This window comes from Henckelia pumila, chromosome 3 (assembly GCF_033568475.1).
Source record: "Henckelia pumila isolate YLH828 chromosome 3, ASM3356847v2, whole genome shotgun sequence".
NCBI lineage: Eukaryota > Viridiplantae > Streptophyta > Magnoliopsida > Lamiales > Gesneriaceae > Henckelia > Henckelia pumila.
The window spans coordinates 170,532,641-170,554,667 of NC_133122.1; the positions used below are offsets into that span (position 1 = coordinate 170,532,641).

Genomic DNA, 22,027 nt, shown 5'->3' on the forward strand with positions numbered 1-22,027 from the left:
CTCATCTTATCTTGTGTTTTGCGTTGCTTTTATAAGATCACAAATAGACAGCTATTGATGTCTTCAATAGAATATCCTTTTGGGATGATCACCATTATTGCCGGAGGGTGGAAACCCTTAAATACACAAGAACACACGTATATAGGAAATAAGGTTCCAAATACCAAAGGGACTCCCATACGTTTACAAATAAGTATCATGATAGTAAGACGTGGTAGATCTCCTGGACTTAGGTGTCGTGAATTACCACGGGCTTTGAAGTACCAGGGTGGTAGATCGCCTGAATTTTAAAGTGCGAGGGTGGTAGATCGCCTGAACTTAGGTGCCATGAATTACCACGGTCTTGGAGGTACTAGAGTGGTAGATCGCATGGGTTTTAAAGTTCTAGGGTGGTAGATCGCCTGGACTTAGGTGCCATGGGGCTGAAATGGGCTTTTGGGTGCCAGGGTGGTAGATCGCCCGGACTTAGGTGCCATGGGGCTGCCATGGGCTTTAGGGTGCCAGGGTGCTAGATCGTCTGGACTTAAATGCCATGAATTACCACGAACTTTGAGGTACCAAGGTGGTAGATCGCCTGGGTTTTAAAGTGCCAGGGTGGTAGATCGCCTGAACTTAGGTGTCATGAATTACCACGGGCTTTGAAGTACTAGGGTGGTAGATCGCTTGGATTTTAAAGTGCCAGGGTGGTAGATGCTTGGACTTAGGTGCCGTGAATTACCATGGGCTTTGAAGTACCAGGGTGGTAGATTGCTTGGATTTTAAAGTGCCTAGGTGGTAGATCGTCTGGACTTAGGTGCCGTGAATTACCACGGGCTTTGAGGTACAAGGGTGGTAGATCATATGGGTTTTAAAGTGCAAGGGTGGTAGATCGCCTGGACTTAGGTTCCGTGTATTACCACGGGCTTTGAAGTACCAGGGTGATAGATCGCCTAGATTTTAAAGTTCCAGGGTGTTAGATCGTCTGGACTTAGGATTGTAATAAGACAAAAAGATGCATTTTCATTAATGATAAGAAATACAATTTACAAAGAAACTTGTTTCAAAAGTAATATGACTTTAGATGCACCGTGTTTCAATGCCTCTATAGGGCCTTGCCTTGACTGTCTTCCAGATACCAAGCACTTCTCTGAATCCTCCGAACGATTTTGTAAGGTCCTTCCCACTTTGCTTCCAATTTCCTCACCTCTCCTGCCGGATTAACCTTCTTTAATACAAGACCACCTACCAAGAATTCCCGGGGCCTGACCCCTTGATTGAAAGCTTTCATCACCCGCTCCGATAGGCCTCCATTCTCACGGCAGCCCTCTCCCGCTTCTCCTCGATCAAGTCCAACTCTTGTGCTCGGTCATTGGTTCCTTCTTCTTGATAGGATTGTACCCGGGGGGGAAATTGTCCAATCTCCACTGGTAATACTGCTTCAGATCCATACACCAGGCTAAAAGGTGTTTCTCCAATAGCAGTCTTCGGGCAAGCTTCATCCAGGTCTCGAAAATTGATGCACATCCTCCATTTCCCGGTGGCTTTAGGTACCAGCACCACATTAGATAGCCAGGTGGGAAATTTTACCTCCCGGATATGTCCTGCCCCATCAATTCCTGGACTTGATCAGCAATGACCTTGTCCTTCTCTGTTCCAAAGTGTCGCTTCTTTTGTTTGACAAGTCGGGATCCAGGAATGATATTCAATTTATGCTCTGCCACATGAGCCGAAATCCAGGTCAATTCTTTTGGGGACCAGGAAAACACTTCCAGGTTCCGAGCCAAACATGCCCTCAATTGACCAGCCAGGATGGATTCTAAATCTCGAGCGATCTTAGCAACTTTCCCCGGTTTCTCGGGAAACAACTCCACTGCCTCGTGCTCCTCCTTGGCGTCCACCACTGCACACACTTCTTCCTTGCCAGGACCATTCTCCTCTTGCTTGTTCCGGGCCCTCTTATTATCTACCCGGATAGTGTCGGCATAACACCGCCGGGAAGAAGGCTGGTCTCCTCTTACCTTTCCCACTTGGTTATCCACCGAGAACTTGATCTTTTGATGGTAGGCCAGGCAACAGCCATGAAGACATTTAGGGTGGGTCTCCCTAAAATGATGTTATAGGAAGACAGAGCTTCTACAATGGTAAAGAGAGGCATGAAAGTCTTTCTCAGATCATCCGATCCCAGGGTGATTGGAAACCATACTTTGCCCTGAGGTTGAACAGTATGTCCGGCAAACCCGTAAAGAGCAGTCTTCACCTGGCTAACCTCACACCCTTGCAAATCCATCTGCTCAAAAGCTTCCTGAAAGATGACATTCACTGAGCTCCCTGAATCGACGAATACTCGCTTCACATCATAGTTGGCCACCCGGGCCCGAATAAGTAAAGCATCATTGTGAGGAACAGACACGCCTTCCAAGTCTTCCGATCCAAAGGTGATAACCGGACAGGAGGCTGGTTTCCGGGCTTCTAACCCCAAGATTTCCCTTTTTCTCCAAGATTTTTGGTTCCTATTTTAATCTCCATCTGTGGACCCTCCTGATATCTTGTTAATCACCCCCCCTAGAGGGTCCATCCCGAGCTCCTGGATCCGGGCATCGCGGCGTGACCTCCCGGGTCTTTTCTGGGACCTCCCTGTTGAACTTGTGTGCCATGGATCCCGACACCCATGGAGGTCCCCGAGGTTTCTTCTCCAATCGTCTTGCCTCTTCCGGCACAAGCTTCTCTGCTTCGGCCAGGAGTTTTCTACATTCACTGATGTCGTGGGTATTGACTCGGTGGATCGAGCAATATTTCCCTGGTCTCTTTTAAGAGTCCAGCCGTACATATTCTTCGCACATGTGGACCCCTCAATCTCAGGTTATTTTTTGCGGAGCATAGGCCATCAGCCTCCCAGGGTGATCATTCTTTCCTCCTGCTTGACCACACCGACTCCCTTTCTCTTTGTTTTCTTCCCTTCGGTCTCTCTCCCTCTTCTGCCGCTGGGCTTCCTCCATGTTGATATATTTTTCGGTCCGAGCTAAGAGATCTTTGAATTTTTGGGGAGTCTCATTGACCAAGGATCGAAAAATCTCTCCTTCCTTGAGCCCTTTGCGTAAAGGATGTAATTTTAGTTTCAGGGGCGCAGGCTAGCACCTCCAGGGCTATTTTATTAAACTTATTGATGTACACCCTAAGAGATTCTTCCCCTGCTTGATTCACCTCAAAGAGGCTGAGGGTAGTCTTTCTGTATCGCTTGCTGCTACTGAAGTGCTGCATAAAGACCTCCCGAAATTTTTTGAAAGCATAAATTCTTCCAACCTCCAATTTGTCAAACCATCTTTGGGCTGGATCCACCAGAGTGGTTAAGAACACCTTGCATTTGATTTGGCCATTATAATAGTGCGGCATGGCTACGTTTTGAAATCGAGCCACATGCTATTTTGGGTCATCGCTACCATCATACTCCTTGATCTTGGATGATTTGAAGTGTGCTGGAAACTTATCTTTGATGATCTCTGGCGAGAAAGGGCAACCCAGACTCCTGACCCGTGAAGATTCCTTCGAGTCAGTGTTTTCTAACTTCAAAATTTTTTGTTTCAGCTCCAACTCTCCTGCCATGGTAACGTTGGCAGACTCGGTATGTGATTCTTCTTCTTCTTCTAAATGTATGCTTCTGTGCCCCCCCCCCCCCTTTCCTTTCTCCCTTTCTCTCCCGGACTCCTGCTCTTTTTCCACTATTTTTTCCTTGCCTCCCCCCTTGACTCTTTCTCTTGCACCTTCTCTTGCTCTTGCTCTTTCTCCTGCTCCTTCTCCTGCTCACCCTCTCCTTCCCCTCGTTGTGCAGCCAGAATTCTCTGAACTGCCGCCTCCATCATGGCATCCATCCGCTCCTGGATGGCTGCTAGCCTATGACAGGAACTTTCAGGTTCATCGATGATAGTTATATCTACGTCTTAGACTCACTTTCCGACAGACGATGCCAATGATGCGATTATCATAAAATGGATTCCCGGGTAGTGGGCAGAGTACCCGGGTGAAATCCCAACAAGCTCCTTCGTCCCGCCTTGGATGCAATCTACACGCCAGGAAACAAAAAAACTCGTAAGTTGGGAGCCGGAAGGGTTTTCGGCGTCGCCACTCCGATGCTTAAGTCAAGTTAAGATGTATAGAGTGGGCTAAGGAATTTTTCAGAGAAAAGTGAGTGTGTGCGAGACAATAATAATAGGTGATAATAACGTACCTTGGCCAGGAACAAGAGCCTGGTATTTATACCCGTCGGCTTGGGTTATTAATGATTACTTGGTATGGGCCAACTGACAGCTTTTAATGCGATGGTACAGTTATCACGTGTGATTAGACGCTCCGTAACTTTTGGAAGAACCCATACCATTGAAACGTGATTAGCAATGATTTGGTCTGTAATAAGAGCCTGATACACTCAAGGTAGACGTGGCCTTTTCCTGGTCCTTAAAATAGAAAGTCCAGGCCCCACTAACTCTTTCCTCCTCTCGGCTCCTAGGAGCTTGTTTACGTGTACCCGACTTCCGTATTTTTCTCGGTATCCCTTGATTACCCGGGCGTTTGGGACCTCCCGGGTACCCTGGACCATCCGGGTCCTCGAGAGACCTAGGTTATCTTACCAGGATATAAAAAATGAAAGTTGCTTTAAAAAAGATGTCACGAATTTTCATGGGCCGGATGAATTGTAACTCCTATTTACGCAAAATTACAATGATATTACATATTTTCGAGTAAGTTTGTTGCACAAAGCTTATTCATTACAGTTTATATGATTAGTGTAATTTGCAAGCTATTGTGTTAACCTAACACACAGTTAAGAGCAATGGCAGAGCTAGGATCCGAAATCCACTCGGGTTAAAATTTTTTACGAGAAACAAATAATAATGCATAAGAATTAAAACGATGATTAATACTTATTCATTGTAGCCTTAAAAACTTTTCATTAATAAGATCTTCAATAATTTTTTTGGGAATCGTGCGTAAGATTTAAAAATATCTGTCTGATATCACATCCAAATTTGTTTTTCATATGACATCATATCAGCAACATGAGATCAGTGCGATACATAATCTAATATAAATAAAAATTTGAATGGAACACACAATTAAATTTTTTATGAAATCAAAAATTGCAATTCTAAAAAAATCTTTTCATTGCAATGCAGTTACTTTTAAAATAAGCAATATCACAAAGTATAAAAAAAAATTTAAAAAAACAAGAAGAATGAGTGAAAATACTATTAAAAGACGGAGATTGATAGAGATGAAAGTTAAATTGAATTAAATCTAATCAAGAAGAAATCTAATCAAGAAGACAAGGACGGAAAAGACCAATTTTGAGACATATGATCTACTTCATTTTTTTTAAATGGGCTAAATGTGGACTATTTAATTTTTTTAATTTGATTACCCGGGCTAATATAGTATTTGTCCAAAAATAACACACAAAATTATTTATAAAAATATATATAATACATTTTTAAAAAAATCAAAAAATGGGCCACACGGGCCAATATGTATGCCTCCGTTCTTGGCTAAGAGTAACTGCTACGAGTTTCTACGTCAAAAAAACAATTACAATGATGTTATTTATAGATTTTGATATTTCGAACAGCCAACTATTTTATGTTGGATACATATATATTCACAATGCCCAGTTAACTAATGGCACACATAAATCAAATTTTATTTGTTATGTGAGCGAAGATTTGAACCGGTATCTAAATCGTGGAACAGTTTCAAAGATTGCATACGTCAAGGAGATGTCACGAATGCTGATAAATTGAAAGGAAATAAAGGAGCATTACAACAAAAACAATAATTCTACAACAAAGTCAGAAACAAAACAAAGTAACGTGACCATTAAAACTTCTAAACTTTATACCAAGATAGCAGCAATATTTGATAATCTTCCAACTACAAAAGGGCATACGAGTGAAATCAGAAAATGATGTGTACTTTTAAATAAAATAAAATTTTGGCAAAAGAATAGTATGCGACTGCCTTGTTTTCATAACTACGCTACTTGGTTTGAACACCAACAGGCATTCTGACAATGCATTCTGAATCTATGCGATAGCAGGCATGTCCTTGAGCCAGGAATCAAGTGGTTTGCCAATTGAGTAAACGATAAAACCGATTTCCCTGAGCTTATTAGTGTCGATAATGTTCCTTCCATCGAAAAGAAAGGCAGGTTTCTGCATATTGTCGTATATCCTTAGAAAATCGAGTGTCTTAAATTCATCCCATTCGGTGAGGATGCAGATAGCGTGTGCATCCTTTGTGGCCTCGTAGGCATCCCAAGCAGCATGAAGTTTCTTCACAGTGGAAGGGCTGGTTGGTTGAAGATGAAGGGGATGATCCCAGTCGAATTTGTTCATTGTAAGGTCCCTCTGGATCTGATCCTCAGTGACCTGAGGATCATAGATGCTCAGGTAGGCTTTGTCACCTAAGAGTCCTTTGCAAACATCGATAGCAGGAGTCTCTCTGGTATCACCAGTATCTTTCTTGAAAGCAAAACCCAAGATGGCAACTTTCTTGTTAGCAACTGTGTTGAACATGGATGCAACGAGGCGATTGACAAAACGGTTCTTTTGGTAGTCGTTGATCTTAATCACCTGCTTCCAGTATTCTGCAACTTCGGGGAGACCGTTGCATTCACAAATGTAAACCAAGTTCAGAATGTCCTTCTGGAAGCAGGAGCCACCAAAACCAACACTGGCATTGAGGAACTTGGGGCCAATTCTCGTGTCCTTTCCAACAGCGTAAGACACTTGGGTGACATCTGCTCCAGTAGCCTCACAGAGAGCAGACATTGCGTTGACTGAAGAGATTCTTTGAGCTAGGAATGCATTAGCAGCAAGCTTTGAGAGCTCTGCAGACCATAAATTAGTGGTGATGATGCGATCTTCAGGAACCCAGTGGGCATAAACATTCTTCAGGGCTTGCACCGCCTTGAAGCCTTCTGGGGTCTCCCTGCCTCCAATGAGAACTCTGTCTGGGTTGAAAAGATCTTGAATAGCAGTCCCCTCAGCAAGAAATTCTGGGTTGGAGAGAATTTGATATTTAATTCCCTTGCTGTTGTGGGTTAAAATTTTTTCAATGGCCTCAGCAGTTTTGACCGGTACGGTGGACTTCTCAACCACAATCTTGTCAGATTTTGACACATCAGCAATCATGCGGGCAGCACTCTCCCAATATGTCAAATCTGCTGCCTTACCAGCTCCAAGACCTCGAGTCTTGGTAGGAGTATTGACTGAGACAAAGACTATGTCTGCCTCAAACACATGTTTCTCCACATCTGTGCTGAAGAACAGATTCTTTCCCCGACACTGTTTTACCACATCATCAAGGCCAGGCTCATAGATTGGAAGCTGATCGCTGTTCCAGGCATTGATACGAGGAACGGCAATATCAACAACTACTACTTCAATTTGAGGGCACTTGAGTGCTATAACTGCCATAGTAGGGCCTCCCACATACCCAGCTCCAATACAGCAAATCTTCACCATTTGCCCCTTGTTTCAGTGCTGTGGAAAAGATATCAACCATACAACTCTCAGATATCCAGTTATACATCATACTTGGTTAACAAACAAAATACGCAAGTCCGGATAATATTTTGATATCAAATGGGATAACCTTAGGCAGCTTTCAGAAGAACTACCGTAACAAAAATTAATATGATTTGATCACTAATTACTGCACCATGACCATAGAAAAAAAATGGTAGTTAATTTCATTTTACAGCAGCTATCCAGTAAATAGAATGGGCAGCTGAAGAGAGAGTTGATAAAAGATGCATAAACATGAATCCAAATTTCCCATCATTAGTTTGCATGAATAAAAAAAACTAATACTCCATCATCAAACTAGAATCACATAGATTTAAAAAAATCTTGGTTTTCCAGAATGGAAATGTAGAATCATTTTGGGAATCAAAATTGATGCAAGGAGCTGAGCCATTGAAGATCCAAACTTTGCTAACACTTTTGATATGAAAAGGAAACTACAAAGTGGTCCTGGAAGATTCATCCGACGATTGCATGCAATCAATCACCCCCCAAAACACTCTTGAGTTAAATCATTAGAAAACAAAAGAACTAGAATAAAATGCCAGAATTCACGAAACTAACTAGTTCCAAAAATCCCCGCAACTAAAACAATCATGAAAAAATTAAACCAACGCAGCAAATGAGAGGAAAGAACAAAATCACGTAAATAGCGGGCAACTGCATTTTAGATCAATTACCCAAAATAATAAATCGAAACAAGTCACAGAATTTGTTTCAAATCTCTTCTCCGAAATTCAAAGCAAAATGATGCTACGGGAGCTCGATTCACCCAGAAATTCAAACCTGGCATACATTCTAGCGCGGATAACAGATTCCACACTAAAGCAAAGACAAAATTTTTACACCACCGTAGCTAGCTTGCTTCTTTTTTTTTAATAAAAGATAAAGCGGAAAATCTACCTGAGTCTGGATTTCTGAAAACTGGAGAGATCGAATGAAAGAAGTTGGTGGAGAAGCCGAGAGAGCGCGCAGCTTTTATATGGTGGTTTAGATCCAAACCCGTGGACGACTCAAAATACATTAATTAATTAATTAATTAATTAATTAATAAAAATAACTGACCTTTAAGTAAACCATACTTAAGTCAATAAAAATCATATTTTTTTTAGGTTTTATTATGGCTAATATTTATTTCTTCATAATTTATAAATAAAACCAGATTAAAGCTGCTAATTTGGTAGAAAATCACCCCAAAAAACCTTATCTGTTAAATAATAAAAATCTACTAGTCCTATGCAAGAAATGAATCATAAATAATAAATAAAATTTATGTCAGCATTTACTTATATATAATCTCTTATGCACTATTGTAGCAAATTTGTGGTATTTATTGTATGAAAATGTGCTACACATAAGTAACTGATACATTTGTTTCATTAAAAGTATATAACATTTTAAAAATGACATGTGCCTTTGATGCAAGTTCAATTAATCATTAATTGCATAATCAAAAACAAATATTTAATCATTAATTGCGGGCAAGAAGCTAACTTCAAGATTAAGATCAATACATAAAGTGTGGCTCCAAACACCTTTTGAGTAACATTCAAGTCAATTTTAAAAAAATGGTTGACTCTGAAGGGGACCTCATTCTACATAAGTCAGAGGCCTATTGGCTCATGCGGAGGGTAAATCGAGGGATGTGCACGAGCGGCAGGGACCTGAAGGAGAGAGCACATGGCCCAATCCCCAAAACATACCCCCACAATATTTCAGAAGGAAATATGCTCCACACGAGGATCTAACCCGCAACGCTGGGGAATTTCTTCCCACGTCACCTCACACCTTACCAACTCGCCTATGCCCCTGTGAGCCAAGTCAGTTTTTTATATGCAGGTGTGTGGTGTAAGTGAACATATATTTTAGAAGAAAAATAATTTTAAAAATAAAATGTTCACTATTTTAAATTGAAAAAACGTAAGCGAAAGTTTTTAGAAAGCCTTCATGTGTGTTTTTTTATTAATTCTATATATAGAAAAAGGCCTTCACTTTTGGATTTTGTTAGATGCATAGGTGCGAGTATTTTATAACTAAACATAATTTTAGTTGGTTTATTGATTATAATTTACTCGTCCAAATGACATATTCAATTAGTCAAATAGGGTAGAGTTCAACCTACATTATGGATATTACTTTAATCATAAATCTAATATCTCATTATTTACCACGTCAATAATATATCATTAATTAAGCGTATATGTAGATATATAAACTTGGATATTACTCCTAGTGTACATCTCGTTAACCAAATAGATCGTCAAAACCAATTGGTGGGATTAGTCAACTCTCAACCCGTCCGCCATAACTCATCAATTTGGTGGTGTTGTCATTTGGACTAATTAGGAATTTCTCAACCAAACACATCTATTTGTTAGGTCGAGATCGTCCAGGCAGAGGAGTCTAATCGGGTGAGGATTGACAGTTTGAATGGACTGGAAAAATATTAATTAACCCAATCAATCAAGTATCAAAATATATGATGGGGGCAAGACACGCAGAACCAACCCCACAAAACCTATGGGCCAGTGAAGTATTGTGCTTGGGAATGAACTTGGTTTCCTGACCGGGAAGAATACCAATAAAACCCAACGTTGAGTCATGTCTCCGCTCTCTTGAATATGGCCACATCCCCTTAAATCAGTGAAATCCAACGATCTCATTCTGTAAACCCTAAAACTCCTCCCCATTACTGTAACTAGAATCCCCATTCTCCACTCAATTTCCTGGCATTCCGCATGAAATCAAATTCCAAGGCTGCGAGTGCAGTTGTTACTCCAGGGAAAGAAAATTTTGATGATACTGTTTGGCCCAAAATTAGAATTAATTCTCGGCTCAAATTAGAAGTGTTTTTCCGCAGCCCATCAAGGAAAAATGGAAGCCCAAGAATGAAGTAGGCTGTACAATCAAATTGGAAATCAAATAAAGACAAAGTCAAAATTAAATTATGGGAAAGTGGAGATAAACGTGGTCTGTGATGCGAAGTGGGAAGTTGCTCACCATTTTAAGCACAATGGACGGCAGAAGCATGGAGGGAAGATTCACAAACAATCACAAAAATTCAAGCTCCAAAAGCTCTCAAAATTTACAGCAAATATTTCGCATATTTCCAGGCGTCCAAGCTTCGGCTTTTGTCTTCTGTATTTCAATATATTCCCATTATTTCACTATATCTCCATCATTTGTTTCCTTAGTTCCTCGAACATTTCAGTAATGTAGTTTTGTATTTATGGCAATAATCTGTCCATATTCCGTTTTTAATAGCAACGTTAGTGTTTCGATTGTTATTAGGAATTTATTTTCGTTATTTCTTGTGTTCTTTGTTGTTTAACCTTGTAACTGAGACCGACGATGAAATTTAAGCTCACAATCTGTAGTAGTCCAGTTCTATTTTTACAATATTAATTTGATTAGAGGTATTTGGAAAAAGTAAAACATGATTATGAGATTCTAATGTCAAACGAACCAACAAATCAGATCCAAAATATCCAAAAGTGATAAATGGGCTTATTTGGGCTTGGGTGGTTCGGAAGGTCCGAACCCAAGCCATGTAGAGATCGGAGGGTCCGAAGAGTTCGGAAGAAACAAAGGATTTCGGAAGCTACATGTGGGACTCCGGGTGCACATATGAAACGACAACGCAAAAAGATTCCGGGACAATTTTATTTTATTTTTTATAACATTTGCGCTTCTGTGCATGGACATGCGCAGAAGCACATGTTGATGTGCAGAAGCGCATCAACATGCGCTTCTACGCAGAAGTACGCCTGCTTCTGCGCAAGCTCATGCGCAGAAGCGGCCTCACTCTAGAAACCCAACTTTCTGTTCTCCAAGCCTCTGCGGGAAAAAGAGGCTTCTGTTTTTTCTTAAAAATGGCACCTACTGCCTATTTTCTCAAAATCTTCTCAAAAATTCCAAAAACTCGGAAACTCAAAATCTCGATACATGGTTACAACATACAATCCAAAAGGAGTTCAAAACCATAAAAATTAGATTAAAATGCAACATTTCTCAAAATACAAATATTTGACTCCTCAGGGTAAAATCAACACAACCCGCTAAAAACACAAAATTTCACTTCTATACACGAACCAAGCTCTCATGGCCCTCAATGACTAGGCCCTGGGTTACCTATTGCAATGCACACACACAGACAAATCAACAGACGAAAAACCGTTAAGTATAAAACTTAGTATGAACAACGGAAGCATATTGACCGGCTAAATCGGTGTGATATAAATCTACTGGCAAGCGTACCAGGTCAAGTAATAGTAAAGTGGACAGAGAGTCCAAGTATCGATCCCACAGGGACTGTTGTTAATTCTCAAGATTTAATTATTTTACTTAATCTAGACAAAATAATAGAAGGATTTTGAATTAAATAAAATAAGAATATAAAATAAAAACTGATTAAGAAATAAGAATAAAAATAACTGAAGATAAAAATAATCAAGACAAATACAACCAAGACACACGTAGATACTGAACAAATCTTTTAACATGTAGTCAATTCAGGACTCAGATTTAATCTTAATTCACGAGAATTCTCCTAATTTGTTCAAAGGTCTATTTCTAGAACAATCAAACCTATTCAAATATTGATGAACTAATCTTTCGTAATTCTAATCAAATTTGAATGCATTAAATATTTGTGAAAATTCAGTTTACACCTAAACCGCACACTGAAACCGAATTCTATTTCTAGTCGGTTTTACAATATGTTAATTATCAGAGTGATCAAAATCAAAACCTCCTCTGTCGATTTGGAATTGATTAACATGCAAGCAAACAGTTGATCAGACTATTCACAAGATAAATATAAATCTGACAATCAATAAAATAAAATCAACTCTAAAAAATCCCAAACAAACATCCAAGTTTTCTACATGAATTTGTTCGGCCCAATCACGCCGTCTTGGTTGAAAATAAACTACTCAATAATTAAAAACAATAATTCAAAAATAAAAATAAAAAGAAGAAAAAAAAGAAGAAATCTTCTCTCCCAAGCCTTGTAGCCGCCTCCTCTTGCATTGTCTGCGCTCTGGAGCTTCCGAAACCCTCAAAAATATGTTATATCTTCTATATATATGGTCTGAAAAGCCTATCAGTTAATTTCCTCTCAAAACAAGGATTTTTCGGAACACATATGACCCCCGAACACGCGCGCGCGCGCGGCATAGGCCTCGCGCGCGCGTAGCACATAAAAACAGAGGCCTGTACGTCGGACTCGCGCGCGCGCGAGCTTGATTCTCGCGCGCGCGCAGTACAAAAAATCTGCGCCGAGCGACAATTTTCAAAAATTCATATCTCGAGATCTAGCCGTCGAATTGAGCTGAAATTTGGACAGCAGCTTCAAAACATCTTTAATTTAATCTGAACGGTGGAGATTGGATTTCAATGTCTATAAAATTAAATATGATTTTTCGATCAAGGCTGCTCCGTAATTCACTCTTTAAAATTCCATTTTCCTACAAAATTAACCCAAGGAGTGAAATACACACACATGCACTAAAACACATAAAAACACATAAAAATAATATGAATGCACACAAAATAGACATAAAAATAACATGAAATAATGCATACAAAATGCACTTATCAACACCCCCATACTTAAACCTTGCTCGCCCTCGAGCAAGACATGAAAAAAACAAAATGCAAACAAAAACATAAGTAAGGATGATTCATGAGAGTGCACAGCCTCTGAGAAGTTTAATCACAAAACAAAAAACACAGACATGCTCTCAAATTTTCATAATACACCTTCGGTTTAACGTGAACGTGTTTGTGTGAAATGTCATTCCAGTTTCATACAACTTAGACCAAATTCGTTTCAAAACTGCTTAGCAACCTATGGCAAATTAGTGCAAGTTTAACTCTTCAAGTGCTCATTCCTTCCAACGACCTCTAGACAAACCCACCTCCCTTGAGATAATGAATTACACACCTCCGGATTTTGCACCCGGTATTGCATTAGCCCCAATAATTACCCGCTGACTTAGCTATAACTGGCTAGGATACGAAAAATCATTCTATTTTTTCTTTCTAATCCCCTCGTCTATAGCCCGGATGGAGCATCAATCCCATTGAATCCGCATACTTAGCCTTAAATTTGATTATTTTTTTTAGGATTTTAATCCTTTCAAGGCCCGGATGGAATTGTATATAAATTTTTCTAGGTGCGCCCAAGATCATAAGTGTAAACTAGAGCCTCATCAAAATTCATAGAACACAATCGAGATCCACAAACCACCTATTGCCGTGCAATGGTCAAACAAACAGAAACTTCATCAAATCTTTCGCTACAATTCATTGGTCTAACATTAGTGCTTAAAAATATTCACGGTTCAACCTACAGTTTCTCATGTCCAGTCAAGAGCATTCATTTTTCAAAAATCCATTTTTTTCAAATAAACTTCATCATCATTGGCTATCATGACTCATCCTACCCATGCAGGACAACACAAACAACAACAAAAACACACTATATGCAAACAGACATGGAACGAACTTTATGCAACACAAACACAAAACATAATGAAATAAACTAGTCTACCCCCCCCCCCCCCATACTTATCCAAAGTATTGCCCTCAATGCTTCAGACAATGAACAGAATTCAAAACGAACAAAAACACAATGAAAACAGAAATAACACTCCCCTGGTTTTCGTTTCATTCTCTTCCTTCTTGACGGCATCAGCTGGGACAGTAGCATCAGTCTAGATATATCGGCAGGCATGACCAACTGGCATGGGAAAGAAAACAAAATCAAATAAAAACAATATATATAAAAAAAAAACAAAATAAAAACAAAAGCAAAAACACTGGGTTGCCTCCCAGTCAGCGCTAAAATTATAGTCTATAGCCCGACTATGCAGAAGCCACCATCAAAGAGCGGCTGCCGCCCATAGTAAGAATCATACGATTCTACGTATGAGTTTTGAATTTCTTCGCCCTCAAGCTTGGCGTGATATTTGCAGTTTAAGCTTGTCGGTCCAACAGTACTCGGCATGAAATTTTTTCTTTGGAAAGAGACTCTGATTCTAGGCTGAAGCTCAAAGAGGATGTAATACTGTGGAGGTGGCGTCAATGGCAAAAAAGTATCTTCTAACGGTGTACATAAAACGACCACTGACGAGGTAAAATCTCTCTCCTTGTATGGTTCTTCCTCCTCCACTATCATGTTTGACTCATCCTCACAAGAAGATTCCTCAAAAATGATTTCTTCATGCTCTGGCTCAGTTACTTCACTCAATTGGCAGATATCCAAAATTGGTTCTCTAATAAGCGCAATCTGTTCATCCAAAAGACTTATGCGGCTTTCTAAAAATTGATTTGACTCTGTCTGCTGTCGCACAAGATTTTCCAACTGAGCCACATAATCTTCGGAACGCCCTATGCAGTCTTCTTGATGCTCCGGTGGCTGGTTCGCAAAATTTTTAGAGTTGATATCTGGAGGATATTGGTGACTCCAACCCTGCAGTGAAGGATCACAATGCCAATGGTAGTCAAAATCTGCCATATCATTTAACAAGTGCATCGCACTGTCTTCATCTCTTCTAAACAATTGACTGCCCGTGGCCAACGCTCCATAATCCACCCAACTTCTTGTAATCTCATCCAAACCACCATAAAAAAATTGAGTGAGGGTGTAGCTCAAAAATTTATGGCATCGAAATCTGTTCGCCAAATCATTGAATCTCCCCCAAACAGCATAGAATGACTCCAAGTATTGCTGGCCAAATCTTGTGAACACCTGATGATGATCCATCTCCAAGTACCTCACAAGCAAAAGAAAAGAAAAAAAAATCAAAATTAAAATAAAAAAAAAACGAAAAGAACGAAAAGATAGAAATAAAAAAAAATGTCTAGCCTCAAGCAAATAATCTATCCTAATATCAACTAAACAGTCCCCGGCAACGGCGCCAAAAACTTGACCGGTTAAATCGGTGTGATATAAATCTACTGGCAAGCGTACCAGGTCAAGTAATAGTAAAGTGGACAGAGAGTCCAAGTATCGATCCCACAGGGACTATTGTCAATTCTCAAGATTTAATTATTTTACTTAATCTAGACAAAATAATAGAAGGATTTTGAATTAAATAAAATAAGAATATAAAATAAAAACTGATTAAGAAATAAGAATAAAAATAACTGAAGATAAAAATAATCAAGACAAATACAACCAAGACACACGTAGGTACCGAACAAATCTTGTAACATGTAGTCAATTCAGGACTCAGATTTAATCTTAATTCACGGAAATTCTCCTAATTTGTTCAAAGGTCTATTTCTAGAACAATCAAACCTATTCAAATATTGATGAACTAATCTTTCGTAATTCTAATCAAATTTGAATGCATTAAATATTTGTGAAAATTCAGTTTACACCTAAACCGCACACTGAAACCGAATTCTATTTCTAGTCGGTTTTACAATATGTTAATTATCAGAGTGATCAAAATCAAAACCTCCTCTGTCGATTTGGAATTGATTAACATGCAAGCAAACAGTTGATCAGACTATTCACAAGATAAATATAAATCTGACAATCAATAAAATAAAATCAACTCTAAAAAATCCCAAACAAACATCCAAGTTTTCTACATGAATTTGTTCGGCCCAATCACGCCGTCTTGGTTGAAAATAAACTACTCAATAATTAAAAACAATAATTCAAAAATAAAAATAAAAAGAAGAAAAAAAAGAAGAAATCTTCTCTCCCAAGCCTTGTAGCCGCCTCCTCTTGCGTTGTCTGCGCTCTGGAGCTTCCGAAACCCTCAAAAATATGTTATATCTTCTATATATATGGTCCGGAACGCTTATCAGTTAATTTCCTCTCAAAACAAGGATTTTTTGGAACACATATGACCCCCGAACACGCGCACGCGCGCGGCATAGGCCTCGCGCGCGCGCAGCACATAAAAACAGAGGCCTGTACGTCGGACTCGCGCGCGCGCAGTACAAAAAATCTACGCCGAGCGATAATTTTCAAAAATTCATATCTCGAGATCTAGCCGTGGGATTGAGTTGAAATTTGGACAGCAGCTTCAAAACATCTTTAAATTTAATCTGAACGGTGAAGATTGGATTTCAATTTCTCTAAAATTAAATATGATTTTTCGATCAAGGCTGCTCCGTAATTGACTCTTCAAAATTCCATTTTCCTGCAAAATTAACCCAAGGAATGAAATACACACACATGCACTAAAACACATAAAAACACATAAAAATAATATGAATGCACACAAAATAGACATAAAAATAACATGAAATAATGCATACAAAATGCACTTATCACATATAATCATCAATTGTCTCAATTCAAATGCATTTCAAAAATCGATAAAACTCAATCGATGCTATTTCAAAATAAAAATATATTTTCATGAAATGCATGCTCAATAATATGTTGGCTTGCAATAATGGGCATCAATCATTGAGGTTCGTATTCGACCCCGACATCAAGATTCGTATCCGATCTCGGTACAGGTATATCAACTCCTCGTGGTTCGTATCCGACCCGGAATCAAAGTACGTATCCGACCTCTGCATCAAGATTCATATCCGATATATGCATCAATGCTATCAATTTCTAAGTAAAGCGAGCTCAATATGAATGAGATGATGCAATATACATATGTCAACATAGCTTGCTCTCACTAGGGTTCGTTTGAAAAACCATCTCAATCATATGCATGTAAATCGATTCATGTAAATGACATAGCAGCAAGTATCGTCAATCACCAAGCAACATCAAAACATAATTATGCCATCAATCAAATACGATAATCGAATCACATAATTCAAGCAATAACATGTAACAAGTAAAATGTGTGATTTTTCTCGGGACTCGAGAATTCAACTCATCTCGAGGTTCAACCTCATTCTTTCCTCGTATGCTCATACCTTCAAATCTCGGTTTTCCGAAATTCTCAACTACAAAGCTACACAATACGAGCTCATATAAATTTTCATTCGATCAATTATCTATATTTTCAATACAAAATCAAACCAAACCTTGATCGAATTATCAACGACTCGAATTCTTGCAACTTGAATTCGATAATCTCCAATTTAAATCTGAAATGGATAATATACATGCTCAATATTGATATGACTGTAGGAGACATTCGAAGATTTATATTGTTCCAAGATTTGCTCCGTGATTTACAATCGGGAGTTGAAGGGTTTGGAATTCATGAGAATCAAGTTGGAATGCTTGAAGATAACTTTGGAAATTATTATGATATTTTTGGAGGCCAAAAGGATCAAGAAGTTGAAGAAAATATTGACGAAAATACAAAAGAAGGCTAAGAGTTCGAAGCAACGGTGCGCCCACACCACCGAATTCGCGCGCCCGCTCCGTGTCATGCGATGTTGCAGTGCGCCCGTGCCACTATCATAGAGCGCCCGCGCTGTCGCCGAAATTGAGAATTTTGTGTTAGGAAACTCATGCGGGCCCGCGCCTCCTTTCTCTCACACACACTTCGGCATGTAGTGTGTGTGCATGGATTTTTGATATATTTTTGATATATTTTTATATATTGTGATATTTTGAGTCTCTTAATATTATTAGAAAACTTTTAGGAGATATCTTTAGATATATTTCTGCTATATCTTTTAATATTTTGTAGTTGTATTATAAATACAACAAAGACTTTCATTCTTGAATAAATTAGTTCATATTATTGATTTTTATCAAGTGAAATTCTTTCTATAATTTTGTTCAAAACTTTGCTTTGTTATTAAAATCAAACTTATCAAAGTTTAACAATTTTGTGACGTTTGTCGATTGATTATCTTCATGGGTTGTCAAATATAGGTTCCTTTGAAGGTCCCGTTGTGATTAATTGTTTATTCTCGTGATTATCTGTTGCTAGTTTCGTTGTAAACTAGAGGTGGATATCCAAAAACTTACTTGTTCAAAAGGTCGGGACAAAATTATTGAATTTTTTGTTATTGAATTGAGGGTACGATTCTTTATAATCGTGTTTTCTTTTCATGCATCCAAGATTTGCATCATTTGGTATCAAAGCTTAAGGTTCCATTGATTCAAGTAAGTCGTATATTTCTATTTGTTCTTCTTTTCTATTCTTCGTTCTTCCTATTCTTTCTTCGTGTTATTCGTTCTTCGTTTGTCGTTCTTCATTTTGTCAATCTTGTTGCCCAAGTTTTCGTGTCTTGTGCTACAAGTTAGCTAAAAAAAAGAAAATTCAAAAAAAAAAAAGATTTGAAATCGGTCAAAAAAAAAAGAAAAAGAGCGAGGACCGAAATTGTAGAAAAAATGGAAGCAAAATAACTTGTGATAAATTTTCTTGTGTCTTAATCATCCTTGGGTGCCAAGTTTTTCAATCTTCATAAATTCAATTCCTTGTTGTTGTGCAATCTACGTGCATGAGTCAATTGGAAAGTGTTTACAAGTTTTGAACTTGTGAGTTTGATACACACAAAACCACAAAGCATAAGCCATTTCATCTTGTTTGAGTGAAAAAAAAGAGTGTTTGAGTGATTTTATGTAACGCCCCAAAAATTTATTACCGAATTAATTGGAAATTAAAATAATTATTGAGTTGAAAAAATAATTATTACTGCCAAATGAGTTATAGAGTGCATTTACAAAATACACGTGCCAATTAGTCAATGAGTTTGACTATTTCTGGATATCTGATAATATTGGTATTTTGAGATAATTATTGAGATGATGGAATTAAAATAATTATTTATGTCAAATAATTTAAATTGTAGAAATTAATCAGTTTGTGTGACTGGTCAAAGCCTAAGATTGACTCAATTTATTTATTTGGGAATTTACTGGTCTAGTTGACAGGTCAAAGTTCGCTATTCCAGATTATGGTAAAAATGTGTTAAATTGCATATTGGAGTAAAATAACACAAGAAAATTGAAATGGATCAGATCGGGTCATTTTAGGACCAATTTTTATAATATTAAGTGGTGCTTTATCTCTCACACACTAAACACCTAAAACACACACTAAACCCTAACCCCCATTCACGCCTCTCCCGTCGCCGACCGCCGGCCGCCATCCACCACCCTTCGCCATCGATTTACCCTCAAACCTTGTAGCTCTCTTCAAGGCGATCACAACCATACCAAGAATTGTGATTTTTGGTGTCCGATTTGCCGAGCACAAAGTCGAGAAGGAGTGGTCACTATTCATCATCTTCCTCGCGCGTTTTGATCGTATTTTTGCTCGATTGGGTTGGTTTTTGATATGCTAGATGGTAGTAGGTGATGTGTAGAACATTTTCTAAGCTTTTAGTAGCTTTTCCGTCGCGAATGGTGCAGATCGGAACTCGGGAAGCTCACGCCGCCGCCGCCGCCGCATGTTTTTCTCCGATCTACGCCGCCATCGTGGTCCGATCCGGTCGTGGCTTAGTGAGTTGGAATCGTATCGTCGAGATCTACAACACTGCCAAATTTCGTGAATTTTTTAGTTGATTTGCAGATCGCCGCCGTCGCGGCCGTCTTCTCCAATTTTCCGGCGACCTCCGATATGTTAACCATTTTTGACCGGTTCAACGTGGTAGATCCAAATATCCAAGTTTCGAGTCGAGATTCAAAATCATTAAGCGGTGAGAGCGCAATAAATTTCGATAATCTTTGGTCAAAGTTTGACCAGAGTTGACCAGGGTTGACTTTTGACCATTGTGTGATTTTTCGCAGATCGGAAGCTAGTTGAGGATATTTAGAGCAGAAATTAACAGTTTAGGGATTTGAGCTTCCAGATTTGGAAGTTTTGAGATTCTCGAGTCTTGATTCAAGCAACCGCAACCGTATGAGTTTTTCGTGCGTATTAAACGCAAAGGCATGTTATAACCTTCCTTTCTCACACCATTTAGATCAGTATATTTACTGTTTTGATGATTAAATTGTGTTGTTGCATTTGTATGTGGATATGATAGCTCAAATTTTAACTCATGCATTATTCACATTTTTATGTATTGTGAATGATTTTTCTATCATGACTAGTTCTTAGCTGTTGTTCAATGGTTTGATGGCTGAGTCATGTTCCTTTGGGTTTTGATTTAAGATGACTTGAACTAGTGTCGGCTAGGTGAACAGTGGGATAATTGTAAGGTTTTCTACCTAGCGGGCATCTCGAGCAGGGCTCGGGCAAGTAGGTTGGCTAGGCCGGGTCAAGTGAATTAGGGTCATATGTATCGGTCTGGGTCCGGGTTATTTTATTTCGGGTCGGGTAATTTATTTAAGAGTCCAATTATTAAGTTTATTTTATTGGGCCAAGTCTGTTTGATGGGTCCAGTTTGTCTATTGGTCCAAGTTGTCGGGCCAAGACTGTTGGGCTTAATATATTAATTGGACTTAATTTATTAATTGAGCTAAATTTGTTATGGGCCTAAGTTGTTTATTTTTATTTGGTTGAGCTAAGTTCTAAGTTGGGTTAAGTATTTTAATTAGGCCAATCTTAGTCTAATTGGATCAATTTAAGTGTGATTGGGCTAGTCTAAGTATTATTGGGTTAGTTTAAGTGTTAATGACTCAATCTAAGTGTTATCGGACGAATCTAAGTTTAGGGGCTTTAGTTAAGGGGCAGCAGCTCGAACTAGCCAGTGGCAAATAAAATAGTCCGTAAATGTTGTGAAAATTTCTCGCAAGCGTACGAGTGTCAAGTTTTAATATAGTGAAAGAGAGAGTGTCGATCCCACAAGGAGTAAATTGAAAATATTCAATACTTGTAATTAAAATAGTCTTAAATTTATTTAGAAAATTGAACTTTAGAGGTTTGATGACAAATTAAATAAATAAAAAAGGTTATAAAGCACGCGCACACTCAATCCTTAATAGGTTATCAATCAGAGATAAATAGTCTAGAGGTTTGATTTCACCTGGTCTCGACAATATTCATTCCTAATTAATCTATTTTTCATGAGTTCATTTCAATTAATAACCAAGAACACATAGATTATACTATTCCCCTCTCCCAAGTATCAAATAGAATGTATCAATCACAGATCGATTCTAATATCTCTATTGAGAATCTACTTGTAATGATATGTACGTGTAAAACAATGTTCTTTTTAGGCTCTATTAAAGCTATAAGCTCTCCCGAGTCATATAAACAATTAATAGTGTGAATTCTATTTATCTTATTCTAAATCCCCTCTCCCGAGTGTCGGATTCTGAATAAATATGACAAATCAATTTATGGCCAGTAAATTGAAAAGACCTTCAAAAGTAGAATCACAATTAATTTAGAATAACTCAATTCCTTAAAATCAACAATTTATAAATATGTCTTGACCAGGCTACATCAACCTCTAGACATAAAAGTTTAGTTCATGATAAAATTCATAGCAACACAAATCATGTTTAAGAGTTCAAACATAATTCAACAGTCAAAAGAAATAAATAAATGAGTAATAACAAAGCCGTAGTCTTTCTTCCATGTCCGATCGAAAAGTCTTCGTCTTCGTTCCAAGCAATCTTCCAA

The 22,027-nt window shown here is 38.5% G+C and overlaps 1 protein-coding gene across 3 annotated transcripts; it reads right to left on the bottom strand.

Moving 5' to 3' along the window:
• Nucleotides 1–5,848: 5,848 nt before the first annotated feature.
• LOC140891007 (UDP-glucose 6-dehydrogenase 3-like) lies at nucleotides 5,849–8,492 on the bottom strand. Of its 3 annotated transcripts, none has more exons than XM_073299212.1 (2): nucleotides 8,457–8,492; nucleotides 5,849–7,511 (listed from the first exon to the last, which is right to left on the bottom strand). In XM_073299212.1, the coding sequence occupies exon 2, from the start codon at nucleotides 7,491–7,493 to the stop codon at nucleotides 6,051–6,053; it is 1,443 nt and encodes a 480-aa protein (XP_073155313.1). In that variant the 5' UTR covers nucleotides 7,494–7,511; nucleotides 8,457–8,492; the 3' UTR covers nucleotides 5,849–6,050. The 3 variants fall into 3 exon arrangements, with proteins under 3 accessions (XP_073155313.1, XP_073155315.1, XP_073155314.1); XM_073299214.1 differs by lacking the exon at nucleotides 8,457–8,492 and adding an exon at nucleotides 8,340–8,386; XM_073299213.1 differs by lacking the exon at nucleotides 8,457–8,492 and adding an exon at nucleotides 8,234–8,329.
• Between the last annotated feature and the right edge of the window lie 13,535 nt (nucleotides 8,493–22,027).

Coding starts and splice junctions, on each gene's coding strand:
- LOC140891007 (XM_073299212.1), bottom strand. CDS start 7,493: ATGGTGAAGATTTGCTGTATTGGAGCTGGGTATGTGGGAGGCCCTACT.